The 14,441-nt window shown below is 55.4% G+C and overlaps 1 protein-coding gene across 13 annotated transcripts in view; it reads left to right on the top strand.

Moving 5' to 3' along the window:
- PML (PML nuclear body scaffold) overlaps positions 1–13,499 on the top strand; it is a 44,069-nt gene extending 30,570 nt beyond the window's left edge. Inside the window, exons 6-9 of one of the 13 annotated variants that reach the window (XM_028507719.2) lie at positions 209–461; positions 1,465–1,514; positions 9,658–9,808; positions 10,892–13,499. In XM_028507719.2, coding sequence (XP_028363520.1) covers positions 209–461; positions 1,465–1,514; positions 9,658–9,808; positions 10,892–11,670 — 1,233 coding nt within the window. In that variant the 3' untranslated portion in view covers positions 11,671–13,499. Of the gene's footprint in view, positions 1–208; positions 462–1,464; positions 1,515–2,002; positions 3,930–9,657; positions 9,809–10,891 lie in introns of those variants that run through there. The other 12 variants (XM_036028056.1, XM_036028067.1, XM_036028094.1 and 9 more) reach the window with 12 other exon arrangements.
- Positions 13,500–14,441: the final 942 nt, after the last annotated feature.

Below are 14,441 nucleotides of genomic sequence, written 5' to 3'. Positions count from 1 at the left end.
CCAGGGGGTAGTAGGCAGGGCCAGTGTGCATGGCAGCCTGGGAGGGCCTTCTGTGTGGGGAGAGCAGCCAAGGGCAAGGAAGAGCATAAAGCATGGGGGAAAGCAGAGGGATGGCCACAGGTCACTGCCATGCAGTTCTGGGTCTCTGCCCACCACCTCAGGGCCCATGGAGGCTCCTGACCTGGTACTGTAACTCCTCTATGCATAGGAGGTCTCCACCACAGCCACACAATGGAAGAGGAAGTCCTGCCAGACCGAGTGCCCCAGGAAGCTCATCAAGATGGAGTCTGAGGAAGAGAAGGAGGCCAGGTTGGCCCAGAGCTCCCCTGAGCAGCCCAGGCCCAGCACCTCCAAGGCAGTCTCACCACCTGCCCAGGAGGGGGGCCCCGAGAGCCACACCACGGGAGATGAGGGATTGCTGCTCAACAGCAACCACCAGACTGGCGACTCTGAAGAGGCAGGTAGGGAGGTTTGGGACCACAGAGGCTGAGGCCTACAGGCTGTCCTCCAGGGGTTGGGTGGGGCCCCTTCTTCTGTATTCTGACCCCACCCAGGGAGCCCAAAGCCAACAGCATTCCCTGTGTCCTGCCCTCAGCTGCCACCAGATGGGGCAAGGAGAGCCCACAGTTTGCCTGGGTGGTGAAAGGGGATGCTTTTGCTAAAGTTCCAGTGTGGGGAGCTGGAGGGCTGAAGCCCACACTTCCTTAGCTCCTTCCCCCAGCATACTCTTACGGAACGCAGCGCCATGCCTCTGCACAGCGTGGGTCTCCCCAGGAAACGTTTGTTTGGTGTGTGCCTATCAGCCTCCCAGAGAGGACTCGAGTAAAATCCACACCCATCAGTTCTCAAATTTTTCTTCAAAGACCTCATTTGTCCTAGACATCTTTTATGGACACTGCCAGATAGGGAGTCCTTGGGCATGACTTGAGACCAACCCATAGAATTCTGGAATGTTCATGACAGTCCAGGTTTATTCTCATTCTAGGCTCCAGCCTGAGCCCTGACCCTGCTCACACACCAACCCTAACTGATATTTCTCACTCACAAATGCTATTGGTAAATCAAAAGGTTCTAACTAGATAGTAGGGTCTCTTTTAACTTGCACATCTTAGCTCACAGGGCTGAGAACTGGAATACACCAGTGTGCTGCTTTAGCATCGCACAAGGTTCCAAACCAGCTGGTGCTTGGCAGGCAGCACTACCAGGTGCGGATCCTGCCCTCAGGCCCAGCAGCTGGATTAAGTATTCACAGGAGGCACAGCAGGCAGTCATGGAAAGCCAATGTGCGTAGACAGTTCATGTAGGCACACGTCAGTGTTGACATCCTCTCTTACAAGCCACATGTCTCCCCCTGCCCCCCACCCCAGGCCACTGGAATGCAAGGGTTTCTATGGGAGCACTGGTTGGGGGGAGGAGTGGGTATTCCCAGCAGGGCCTGATGCTGCCTCCCCTACCTCGTTTCAGAGGAGCGCATTGTGGTGATCAGCTCAGATGACTCAGATGTCGAAAACTCGGTGAGTGGCCCAGAAGTTTGGCCCGGGACTCATGCCTCCCCCCACTCCAGGTCCCAGGGGACACAATCACAGCAGGTGACTTTCAGACCTGCCTTGCACCTAGGGCATTTTCTAGCGAGGCAGTAAGTCCTGAGCTGTCCTGAAGACAGTCTCCAAATGCCGGCTGTGGGCTGTAACTGCTCCAGCCCTCCCTCCAGGTGAGGGGCCTTCAGCAACTGAATATTCTCTTTTGAAATGCTGGTAGAATGCTTCCTTCCGGAGCTCTATCTATTTTCTGGACTAGCCATTGCCTTTGTGGGGAGTTTCCTTAAGCATTTCTGTCTTCTTAAGTCCTCAGAAAGGGAGGTAGACACCAGTGAGGGCCAGTGCAGGGTGTGAGGGCACGGGCAGCACCACACAGGGCCCACACAAGCGAGGTTCACTCTTGGTAAGAAAGAACTTCTGTAACGGAACAGTGGCTTGTGGGTTATGACCCTTCTGTCCCTGAGGTTTGTTAATGGTGGCTAGGCAGTCACCTCTCCAGAAGCAACGGGGATCTGAACAGAGTGGCAGGTTGGACTGGGTGGCCCCTGAGTTGCTTCCAGCCCTCAGTCTGAGGTTCTGTATTGGAAAGTGCATGGAGCCTACGGAGACCACAGCGCCATACTCCCTGCCAGCCCAGCCCCTGCTGAGAGCACCAGGAGCATCCCACACCCGCCGGGCCTTCCATCTATCCCGAAGCATACGCTGCCGCCTGACTTGGACTCCCTATAATCCCACCAAGCAAGCTGCCGTTCTCCATGCCAAGTCTCCCAGCCCGCCAGCCGGACACCAGGAGCATGCTGCCATCCACCGTGGGATCAGCTACCCGTCTCGGAGAACACAAAGAGCCACCCGCCTTCACCACATCTTCCGCTTGCCACGCAAAGTGTATTGTGCTCCCACATGGACTTGTCCTTCTCCCATGGTCCAAGCCGCCACCCTTGCCGTCAAAGAGCCTCCCAACCATCTTGCCAATCCCCAGGAGTGTCTCGCTTGCTTCCAAAGGGCCATCAGCCAACCCCGACCGGCGAGAAGGGCAGGGAGGTCTCTAGGTCACTTCCTCCGGGGGTCCCTCCATGTAGCTCAGTGGCTCAACAAATTTGCTTTTCCTCTCTCCTCTGTGGCTCCCCAGCTTGATACCTCTCTCAGGCGGGGAAGGGCAGAAGACCAGTCACCCCAGACTCTTAGGGCAGGAGTCTCCCCCGAGGATTCTGACAGGACCCCTGTGGAAAGTCCCCAAATCCAGGTCACACTGGAAGCTCCTCAAAATGTATCCCCACATCTTCCCACCCCAGAAGGGCCCTCCACCAGCCTGGGCCTCCCTCAGACCAGCCTCTGAGAGCCCTGAGTGCCTCCCCATGCAGGTGTTGGCCAGCTTGTAACCTTGTGGCCAACACTCATGTCCTGCTTCCACCGCCTCCTCCCTCCTGCTGCCCAGCCCAGCCCAGCCCACACACCTGAAGGCCCTACACACAGTAGGCATTCATATATCTTGGTCAAGGAGTAAACCGAGGAGGGAATGAATGCATTGACTCTGGGCAGGGAGACTCCTGTCCTCTTCAGCCAAGAGGACATGGCAGGTTCAGGCCACCACTTCTCACATACCTGGGCCTCTGCTCAAGGAAAGGAAGCTTCTCCTGCCCTTTGTACCTCCCACAGCCCCACCCTTTTACCCCATGCTTTTCCACTGGGCCTCTGCCAGGAACTAAGCCCATGAGGGCAGGGACTATGTCCGTCCCAGGACCTGGTGTGAATGGCTGCTCAATAAATGTTTGTTGAAAGACCGCACTTGTAAACCCTTCCTCCATGACCAACAGACGGGCAGGAGTTAGTCATGGACTAACTCTTAGCTCTTTCCTGCAGGTGGCTTTTATCACCTCCCTACACTGACATTTGGTTCTCCTGTGGGGTCACTATGTCCTGTTCCTCCCACAATCTGTGAGTGTCAGCGGCAGGAGGTGGGGTCAAAACCCTCTGTGCCTACCAGATGGGCTGTTTCAGTCCTGCCATCTGGGAAGACCACCTTTGAGGTGAGCTCCGCTTTCCCAGCTCATGTCAGACGTCCTCCCCCTTGCCCCACCTGGGGAAGGCTCTGGCACTTGCCTCCTGAGGTTCCGCTCCCTTCTCCCTGGGACAATAAAGCATCCACCACCCTGTCCTCCCTTATCCTTGACCTCTCAAGGGTCTTCACCACAAGGTCATCCGAAGGCCCTCACCCCACTACAACGGTCCATCTCTAAACCGGCCCACTCAAGACTGACCAGGACCTCTAGTCTCTCCCAGCTCCTCCTGCCTTTACCTCCAGCTGGCAAGGTCTGCCCACCATTTCAGCCAATCTTTCATCAGGATTTCAGTGCCCTGCCTCCTCCTGACCTTCTGTTAACAGCCTGCCCTCCAAAAAAAAAGCCCTGGAGGGATTGAGTGGCTTGCCGCTGCACTGCCACCTGGAGCCAATTCTGCTGCAGAAAGTCAATGGGAGGAAAACCACAAAGGATAGTTAGTCTAAGGCACACTCCCAGCCTCTACCCCAGCTCACTGCACCTCCACAGCCTGAGCGTTGGGTCCTCATTCCCACCCACACTCGTGGCAGTGATTGCACCCTCTGTCCTAGGTAGACAGTGGGAACCCTCAGATGACAAATGAGCCATCGACATCTTGATATCCAATCATGTTGTCCGGACCCCCTCACATTCTCCCCTGTCCTGTTAGGGTGGAGGGACAGCCACCTCCTGCTGGGACTCTTCCTCTGTCCTGATCCCAGCACCTGCCTGCTTGGGAGCTTGCCCATCTCCCCATCCTCATCTGCGCCTCCAAATACCTCCACTTCCATATGAGCCACATCTAAGCATGCTGAAGGAAGTCTTCCCATCTCAGAGCCTTCTTTTCGTCTCCTCCCTGTGTGTTTGTCCCAGCCTTGGATGCTCCTCACTCCCCCCACTTCCCTGCCCTCCCGCCCCCACTTCCCTGCCCTCCCGCCCCCACTGTGCCAGTGAGCCCTCCCTGCCTCCAAGTCCGATGGTCACCTTCAGTCGTTACTCTTGACCAGGACAGGACCCTCCGAGAGGCTGCTTCCCCTTGGTTCAGGAGGGCTCCCTCCTGCAGCCTGCTGCTGCTCCTCCCCTTCAGCGCCTCTGTCCCTTAAACGTTTCAGTGTTGGTCCCGGGCCCTCTTCTCTTTTGGTCTGTGTACTCTCCCGTGATCTCAGCCAGGCCTGTGTCTTCACTCACAGTCCGGCAGCCTTCCCACAGCTGCATTCCGATGCCCCGTAGAGACCTCAGACTCAGCTCTGGCTCTGTTTGGTGGATTGCATCATCTGCACGGTTATACAAGCCGACACCTCGGAGCCGCCCATAACACATCCCCCTTTCTATCCAGGTTCTGAATTCCTCTGAAATCTGGGCACTTGTTTCTCTCTCATAACCTTGATAAAATGAAAATTGAGCCCGGTGGAGGTGGAGGCCTGGGAAGGAAAATGACGATACCACTGGTCTCACCAGGCTTCCTGAGAGCCGAGCAGAGGAACTGACAGCCACGGTTGGGGGTTGGTGAGAGTGCCAGTCCAATGCTCAGCTGTCAGCAAAGAGCTAGGTGGTGCCTGGGGTTAACCAAGGAAGGAGGGAGAAGCACATTGAAGGTCACGAAGAATTAAACATTTAGAAACCACTGCTTGTGTTTTAGACTAGGTCTGTGGGTGTGGAGAGAGACAGAGGACAACTGCTTTTGCGTAGGTATTCTTCAGACCCACTATTTTTAAATTAACGATTACAAGACTCTCAAAAAAATTTCTGAAAAAAAAATTTAAAAGTAAGCAAGTCCCCCTGGTGCTCTTGGAGTACTCAAAGCAGCTTGGAGGGAGGGGGCAGGGCTACACTCCCTGGTGCTCCAGCCTCCTGCACTGCCGTGTCCTCCCCCTCTGTGGCCTTTCTCTGACCTCCCGGTGACAGTTGTAGGATACCAGCCTGCTAACGCGCTGTGTTTTCCAAGTGCACCAGGGCATGCAGCACCCCCGCCTCCCGTTGGGGCTGCAGGTGTGCCAGTTGCTGAAATGTAGACAGTCTGAGGTCTCTGGTGCAGACCTGCTCGACCAGGAAGAGACTGTGTGAGCAAGAGGGGAACTCTGAAGGAGACCTCCGGCCCCAGCTGGATGAGGCAGTAGCTGAGTGGAGAGGTGAAACCCAGGCCTGGCAGTGGACACCTGTGGTCAGCAGTGCTTCTGCTATGGGCCATGTGTTAGGACCCAAGGCAGAAAAAAATAGGTGTTCTCACCACCCTTTCAGCAGATGATTGGTCTTAGGGTCTGGCAGCAGGAAGACCAAGTGGAAGCAGAGGGGGCCTAGCAAGGGGGTGTGGCAGTGGAGGTGGGGACAAGTGGAAGGGAGGCCCGTGGGGAGCAGCTGATCCAGGGGAGGGACAGTGATGCTGGTGAGCGTGTCAGACAAAAAGACACCTTGCTGGGAAGACAGGAGCTGGGTCTCCAGAAGGCGGCAGCAGCTTGCCAGAGGGGCAGTGGGGCCACAGGTGCACAGATACAGGTGAGGCCTGGTCACAGGTACAGGTGAGATATCTCTGGGGCTTTCTGGACTTAGCAAGCACTGGGGTTTTGTATCTGTCCCAATGATCCCAGCTGTTGCTGAAGCTTGGACGCTGAGAAAGTCCCTCAGGAGTTGGAGACTCTTGGGAAGCAATAATGTCAAACACTAGGTAGATATCTTCTGGTGACCAGATGCTGAATATCAAAGGTTTGGGGCTCCTCTCTGACCAGCTGATGACTGAACATGGACTATCTCAATATTAGGACAGTCTGTCTCAACCCTGCCTGGCATTGGTGATTTGGGGGTTTACCGACGACAGATTCCTAGGTCCCATCCACAAAGACCCTAACTGGATTGGTCTGGGGTGGGGGCTGGGCATCACGACTTCTTCAAGCTACTCATGCCGAGCCAGAGGAGAAAACCCTGGGAGAACTGGAGGATTTGGTGGCACGTGCGTGTCAGAGGTGTGGTGCTCAGACATGTGCATTAGCCTTGGGTGGAGGCGACACGTACCTCCTGGGAGATCACCCAGAGGGGAAGGAGGGAGCTGGGTGTTCCCAGATACGCCACCTGGACCTTTGGCGTAGCCGGTAGGCCTGCAGGGCTTAGCTGGGGTGCGGCTGACCTGCTCAGCTGGCCTGTGATGAAAATAAGTGAAGCAGCTTGTGAGCCAGCCTGCATGTGTGTCCTGAAGAAGATCCTGGATGCCCTCACGGCTCAGTTTGAGAAACACAGTCCATTCATTAGCCAAGTATAATTTTAAAAAATACATTCCAGTAATTACTTGCATCTTTCAAAGGGATCCAACTCATAACTCAGCAGCACTTCTTAACTTCCTCTTTTGCTTTCAGCTCTCCTCGGTCCTCAGAATGTCTCCCCAGTGCTCACTGTCCAGTCCTCCCTCACACAGGGACTCTCATCTGTCCCCACTTCACGCCTGTCCCACCCCTTTCCCAGCCAAGTGAGCCTCAGGTTTTTCCAAGTAAAGGCCATTTCCTGGCTTCTTGGGTTGTGGTTTCTTGCGCTGTGCCTCTCTCTGCTCCCCTGCCCGCTCGGTTATCCAGATGGCGGAATAAGTTGAGGTGTGGAGGGGTGGGGTGGAACAGGAGGGTTTTCCTTAGTGAGCAGGGGCGGAAAGGTGTCTTGCTCCAGGCCCTCCATCTGCTGATTGCCCTTCTGTTAACCTTTTCTTTTTTTTTATAAATGAAATATTTAGAAAAGTCTTTTTTTAAAATGTTCTAGTGCTTTTCAGGGTGAGGGAATTGAGTTACAGGTGGCTGATTTCAGTGGAAAATGTTCCTGTGAGACCAGCCCCACAGTGAAGCCACACTTTGTGGAAGTCCCCAGGGGTAAGAGGAATCTGGGAGGACGCGGAACCAGGGCTGGGAGACGTGGATCCCCTCCACTGGAAAGCTCAGCGGGAAGGAAGTTGTGCCCTTTCATTAAGGGAGCCTCCGTAGTCTTCAGTGAGTACGGGACAGAGGACGTGTCCGTGACTGTGAAAGAAAATGACCCCAGGACAATGGGAAGCTCCAATAACGAAGCTCTGGTGGCCATCCTAACTAACCCCAGCATGAAGATGGGGGACTGGCCCAAGGATGCAGTCGTGCTGCTCTCCGGGGAGGTGACATGGAAAAGAATGTCCTAGAAGAAGATTCTGGCTCAAGGCCCGAAGAGACACACAGAAGGAAGGAGACAGGTGGAAGCCCTCGGGGCCCTGCGAGGGCTCGTGCACTCAGGCTTGGAGCAGAAGGAAGACGGGAGACTGGAAAGCCCAGTGCGCTGTGTCAGTGGGTGGCAGAGACGATTCAGCCACAGGCATGACTCTTCAGCCATTGGTGAGAGAGGGCGGAGGCCCAGGCGAGCACGTAGCAAGGGGAGCCAGCTCTCCACCAGACCGAGTGTGAGAGCACCTCTGCCTTGTGAGTGGAACCAGCCCCGGAAGGCTGCAGAGAGAGGCACTGGGTTCCCCACAGGGGAAGACGGAGTCTCTGGGGCACCAGCTGTCAACTTCAAGGAAGATGGTCCAAAAGACTCCTTTCAAGGGAGGCAAGGAAGCCAGGACAGCAAGACAGAGTCAGAGCCCATTACGCAAACAGCCTTGGATGCATGGCCATTCAAGGGTACTGATATGCAAGGCATTTGAGAAAGTCTCTTACTGGGGCCTTCTGTCTAAAGCCCTGGAGCCCACAGGCCTCTCTAAGTAAAACCAGCTCTAGATGGATTTCTAGCGAATGTTTCTATCAATGACTGGGAGGAACTTGGTGAGCCTGAGGTAGGGCTTTGAAATGCAAACAAAGTAAAATTCTGCTACTCCTAGGAAAATCAAGGATATTTTATCTGTGGTTAGTAATGACTTAACTGTGGGCTGATGTTTTGTTCATTAAATGTTTCACCTGGAGAACAGAAGGGCCTAGGAAAACATGCTAGTTATCTCCCAGTCCAGGGACATTAGTCAGAAGCCTCGATGGCCCCAAGTGAGACCAACTCCATCAACCCGCCAGAGGCAGTCCATAGGAGGGAAGACAGGACTGCTGTGGACTATGTCCCAGTGGTGTCCCCAGCCAGCCCTGGACTCTGGCCACGTGCCTCCCTCCTGGTCTCTGGCTAATACTCACAGATGGCATGCACAGGAGGTTCTGAGCAGGCCACCAAAGATGACATCTGGGTTTGGCAGCCGTGCAGATAAGAGCAGCTGACTATATTATGAGAGGCTGCATCTGCCTCTCTAGCCCCAGCCCCTTGGGAGCTAGCACCCTCCCCCCCCTCTGCCCCCTGACAGCAGAGGCCTTTCAAGCCGCTCTTGCCGTGGTGCTCAGCCTGGAGGAGCCTCAGGCTTCGCTGAGCAGCCGGCTCCTGGTTGCTGCAAGACAGCCTCCAGGCCCTGAGCTTTATCCCTCCACTGCTCCTGGTGCCAGGCTCTGTGTCCACCTTAGTGTGGGTCCTAGAGGCTGTGCAGTCCTCCCCTCCCCTTTATGTAGGATACTGGGACCTTGGCTGGCCTTGGGGACAACAAAAGCCAGGCTCCTGGTCCCTTCCAGACAAACATGGGGTTCTAGGTGAGACTCTTTCCTCCTGTCCCAGTTCATGTTTCTTCTGAGTGTGCTCAGATGTGAAGTAAGTGAGGAGCAGGCACTCCAGCCCTCCCCTCCATAGCACTGCCCCTCCCCCAAGCCTCCACAACCAGCGCTACTCACCCCTGTGCACACTTGCTCATAAGTTTGCACTTGCAGCTGGCACACTTGTGGCAACACAGGTTCACAAATTCTCACCTCCTTTTGCATACCCAGATGCACACACACACTTGCCCACATAATCTCATCCCCTCACCCCTCCTCACTAATGCACGTGCACTGTCTGGAACACAGCCTGCACAAGTGCACATGTACATCCATGTCCTGCATATGCACACACTCTCATGCATGTGCACTGGCCTGTACTTGCGCCTTTCTTCCCTAAGAGCGTGCCCTTGGGCCTGTGCCTGCAGATACATGGGCCATACCAGCTTGCTCGTGTTCCCACACGTGTGACTACGTGTGGGCACATGCTTGACCTCCGGCCCCCTGACCGGTTGGTTTTCTGTGTTGCAGTCCTTCCGGGAGCCAGATGACAGCAGCAGCGAGTCCAGTGACCTGCAGCTGGAGGGCCCCAGCTCCCTCAGGGCCCTGGATGACGGCTTCACAGACCTCTGGTCAGAAGACAGACCCCTGGTTTTCTTTGACCTCAAGATTGACAGTGAAAGTGGGTTCTCTGATGACCATCCCTACCCCTTTCTAGCTTGGTCTCTAAGTCCCCAAGATAAGGGCAGGCAGAGCCATCTGCATTGCCCAGGAAAGCCCTGACCTCTGGCCAGTGACCACACCTGGGGGGGGTGGGGGAGGAGAGGAAGAGAGACAGACAGAGAACTGCATCTCCCCTGGGACTCCCAGGTGTACCACTTGGTTGTCTGAATAAGGACAGCTGCCTTGACCAGCACCTGAAAACATGAGTCCAGAGCCCTGAGGAGTTCACCTCTGACGGGCACTTCTCTTACATGGAGAGCCTTGGGAAGATGCTTCTAAACAGAAACCCAGAGCATGCAGGAAGTCAGTGCTTTGAGAACAGCAACTCAAGTCAGGCATTGGGCTGCAACTGCACGCTTCTGAGTACAAGACCCAATCCACAAGAGGCTGTACAGGGAGATCAACAGAGTCATGGGCCCAGAGAGATATGGCCCCTACTTCCAGAAGCCCCGCGACTCCCAGGCCCTGCCTTGTGGCACAGACTCGGCTTGGGGCTAGCCTAGCCAGCCAGAAGCAGCAGGTGTTCCTGCAGGACAGGGAAGTCACTTGCAGACCTCACATAAGGCTCTGGGCCATGCTCTGAGTACAGTAGATTGGGCAGGTGTGTGCTGTCTGTCCTAGCCTCCAACTGGCTGGGAGCCTTAGCTATAGCTAAGTGATTGATGGTACTGGAGGCCAAGGGCAGGAAGCAGAAGGCCAGGTAGAAACTGTGAGGGGTCTCAAGTGTAGGTGGGTGAGGCTGACAGAAGAGCTATAGGAGGGACCTGATTCTAAAGGGTTTGGTGAGCCCAGAAGCAGGTGGCAGGGAAGGGGGACTCCCAGCCAGTGAGCAGGGGGTATTTGAGGGCAGCAGGCCTCCTCCCCTGTCCCCAGCAGAGCCAAGGGCAGAGTTGCAAACGTTTTGAGGCCAATGTTTGGTTCCTGGCAGCAGGCCCCAAGGTGGAGTCTCTGGCTAGTGGGTTGGCAGCCCTGGAGATCCCCCAGCCCTCCCCAATGCCTCCCATGACCCTGGGGCCTTACCCTACCCTTCTCCCCTGCCTAGCCCAGGAAATTAGGCAGCTGGCAGCTGTGAACCAGGAGAGCAAGTTCCGGGTGCTCATCCAGCCCGAGGCCTTCAGCATCTACTCCAAGGCGGTCTCCCTGGAGGTGGGGCTACAGCACTTCCTCCGCTTCCTGAGCTCCATGCGCCGCCCCATCCTGGCCTGCTATAAGCTGTGGGGGCCCAGCCTCCCCAACTTCTTCCGAGCCCTGGAGAACATGAAAAAGCTGTGGGAGTTCCGGGAGACCATCTCCGGCTTCCTGGCCACCCTGCCCCTCATCCAGGAGCGTGTGCCCCAGGCCAGCAGCTTCAAACTCAAGAGTCTGGCCAAAACCTACCTGGCAAGAAACATGAGCGAGCACAGCGCCCTGGCCGCCGTGCTGGCCATGCGCGACCTGTGCCGCCTCCTCGAGGTCTCCCCGGGCCCCCAGCTAGCCCAGCATGTCTACTTCTTCAGCAGCCTGCAGTGCTTCGGGTCCCTGCAGCCTCTGGTGCAGGCAGCTGTCCTATCCCGGGCCGAGGCCCGCCTCCTGGCCCTCCACAACGTGAGCTTCATGGAGCTGATGACCACACACCGCCAAGATCCACAGGGGGGCTTGAAGAAGTACAGCCGGTACCTGAAGGCCACCTCATCGCCCCATGCCCAGCCTGCTCTCAACCTGCAAGCTCTGAGCACCTACTTCAAAGGCCTGTTGGAGGAGCCAGCCTTGGCCCAGGCAGAGGGCATCTCTAGCCCTCTGGCTAGCCACAGCTTGGCCAAAGAGGCCCCCCAGGAGAACTGAAAGGAGAAGATTACTGACTTGGCGTCTCTGGAAGACACAGAGGGATGGTGTCCCTCAGCCAGGCCTGCCCATCACAACATTCCAAGATCCTGGTCCCTAATACTCAGCTGGCATTTGGTCTAGAATAGTTCTCCTTCTCTGGGACCAAATTCTCCTTCTCTAAGGCCCCATAGCTACCCAAAGTGCCTTTCGAACCAAACTGCCCCTCATGATTTGGGGTTCTCCCAGCCTCTGCCTTCCTAGAGGCTAGCTCTCTGTTCATTTCCCTCTGGACCCTTTTCATCCCTGCAGGGCGTCATATCTGCAGGGACAGAACCTGCTGCCCAGGCCGGTCCCCACTGCCCTCCACACTTGCTTCCTTCCTCCTGGCCACACACACACCTCCCCTTAGTCGAGGCTTTGCACCTTGGTCCTCAGGCCACTGACTCCTCTCTGCATGGCCCGTCGCTGTGCCTGCACTGCCCACCTCTGCCCTGTCAAGGAATGTCCTCTTGCCCAGTGCTGCTCAGTGCAGTGCAGGGACTTGTACCTTGGTTTTCCCGAGAGCCTCTACCCAAGACCTCCAGTATCTGACTCATTGGGGTGGGCCCCAGCACGCTGTTTAGTTTAACAGGTGGTCCAGGTGATGCTGGTGCCCGCTGAGTTCCAGAACCACTGCCGTGTAGATCGCTGCTCGAAGGAGGAGCCGTGTGGAGCAGCAGAGCAAACCCTGGCCTCACCCCGACTCTGTACATCAGATGTGACCTGAGCCCCCTTGTCCCCACCTATAAAATGGCTGGTTGGCCAGGACAGTCTCAGAGTCCCATCCAACTGTGCCATTCCAGGGTTTTAAGAGTAGACAACAGGCCCTGGTTGGTGTGGCTCAGTGGACTGAGTGCTGGCCTGTGAACCAAAGGGTCACCGGTTCGATTCCCAGTCAGGGCACATGCCTGGGTTGCCGGCCAGGTCACCAGTGTGGGGAGGTGGGACGAGAGGCAACCACACATTGATGTTTCTCTCCCTTTCTTTATCTCTCCCTTACCCTCTCTCTAAAAATAAGTAAAATCTTAAAAAACAAAAACAAAAAAACCAAAACAGACAACAGGCTGATGAGGGAGTGGACAAGATGGTTTCATTCTTGAACCCTAGCCTAGCCGCCAGACCTATGCTCAGGCTCCCAACCTGTGGTCACACCAGGGGCAGCAGCAGAACACTGGCAGGTCAGAGCCGTCCCTTCTGACTAGCAGAATCACTGTCACCTCCTTCCTCCCATCCCTGTTCCTTGGCCATTGCTCCTGGGATGCGGCCCAGACCCCCAGCCTCCATGGGCTCACCTGTCCCAGGAGTGAAGTCTGTGGGCCCCCCCAGCCCCCATTCAGGGGGCTCCCTGAAAACCCTCTAAGGGATTACATAGGATCTTGCTGCTATGGTGGGAGCATCCGCTCTAACAGTGAACTCGAGTGCATTTAAAACAGGGTTCCGACTTAAAGCAGGTGCTGCCTCTGAAGCCTGATGGGAATAGGCTGGTGGGGAGAATGGCTGCGGGGGCCCCAGCTGGGCTGTGGCGGCCATCGTCTTAGCAGCTGCGAGGCAGCCTGGCCCAGACTGAGCAGCGCCTAGTGACTCCAGCTCAAGCCCAGTCCCCCAGTGCCTGTCACCTTCTGATCAGTTCATCAAAGCTTTTATAACAAAGGCTGTTCTTTCCTCTCTCCACTTTCACAGCCTTTAATAAAGTCATCAATCTTCAAAACCTGATGTCACCTGCCCAGGAGCCACTGAGCAGCAGCCTGTGAAGGGGGTGCTTCCAGGCCAAGGGGAGCTACTCTTCCTGGGTACCTTCCAGGACTTAGCTGAGCAGAAAGCCCCTCATTGCTCAGTGCTGAAGGCCTCCCCGATAAAACCCCCTCCCACCCCATTCCAAGTGGGGAAATGAGGGTGGGCCTGCCCAGGATTACCTCTGAAGGGAAGAGCCATGTGGAGGGAATGAAGCACCAGCTTCAAGGATTACCCCCAGAGGGAGCCGGGAGCCAGACACCAAGGTCTGCAGGAACTTCACTTCCGTCCTCTGCTGGGTCGTCTTATGCCCTGTCTGTGTCCCAAAGCCACAAGTGGTGAAACCCTTAACCAGGCAGGTAGGGGGGGCCTGGGATATTAACAATGAGTGACTAACATGTCACCGTTGAAATGCACACTAGTACCTGCAGGGGTTCCTGTGGCACAGACTAGGTGGCAGCTCTCCCCTGGCCTGGGTGAAGAGCCAGTTAGCGGGATTTGGTCACTGCTACCACCCGTAACCCCTTTGCCCTGTCCCAGGTGCCCAAATTCCAGTCCTGGAGTTTTTAATCTCTAAGAGCAAGTCCAAATATGTTATCTGTGCTTCATCTTTGAATTCTGTCAGGGTTGTCCACGTCATCTAACCATGAGTGCTTGGCCTGTGGCTGGTCTGGTACACCAGGCTCAGGCTCTGACTCTGTAAGTGGGATGAGGGCATTTTTACCTCATAGGATGTTGCATGAACCAGTGAGAAAAAATGTCTGGGAAAATACTAGGTTTGTTCAGAAGTCCATATCGTTTTTTCCATAAAATAAAAGACATATTTTTCATTCTCACCAATAACTTTATTGATTTGGATATTTTAGTATGTTGGCTCTCTCCCACATGGTATAACATTGATTTTTGTCAGTTAATGTCTCAGTTTGATTGCTATCAACTTCCATTTGTCTACCCAAACATGGAGCATCGTCCAGCAAGAAATCTCCAACACAAAACTTTGCAAACCACATTGATTGACA

The sequence above is a fragment of the Phyllostomus discolor genome, chromosome 1, assembly GCF_004126475.2.
Source record: "Phyllostomus discolor isolate MPI-MPIP mPhyDis1 chromosome 1, mPhyDis1.pri.v3, whole genome shotgun sequence".
Lineage (NCBI taxonomy): Eukaryota > Metazoa > Chordata > Mammalia > Chiroptera > Phyllostomidae > Phyllostomus > Phyllostomus discolor.
This window is presented reverse-complemented; position numbering and strand designations above follow the sequence as displayed.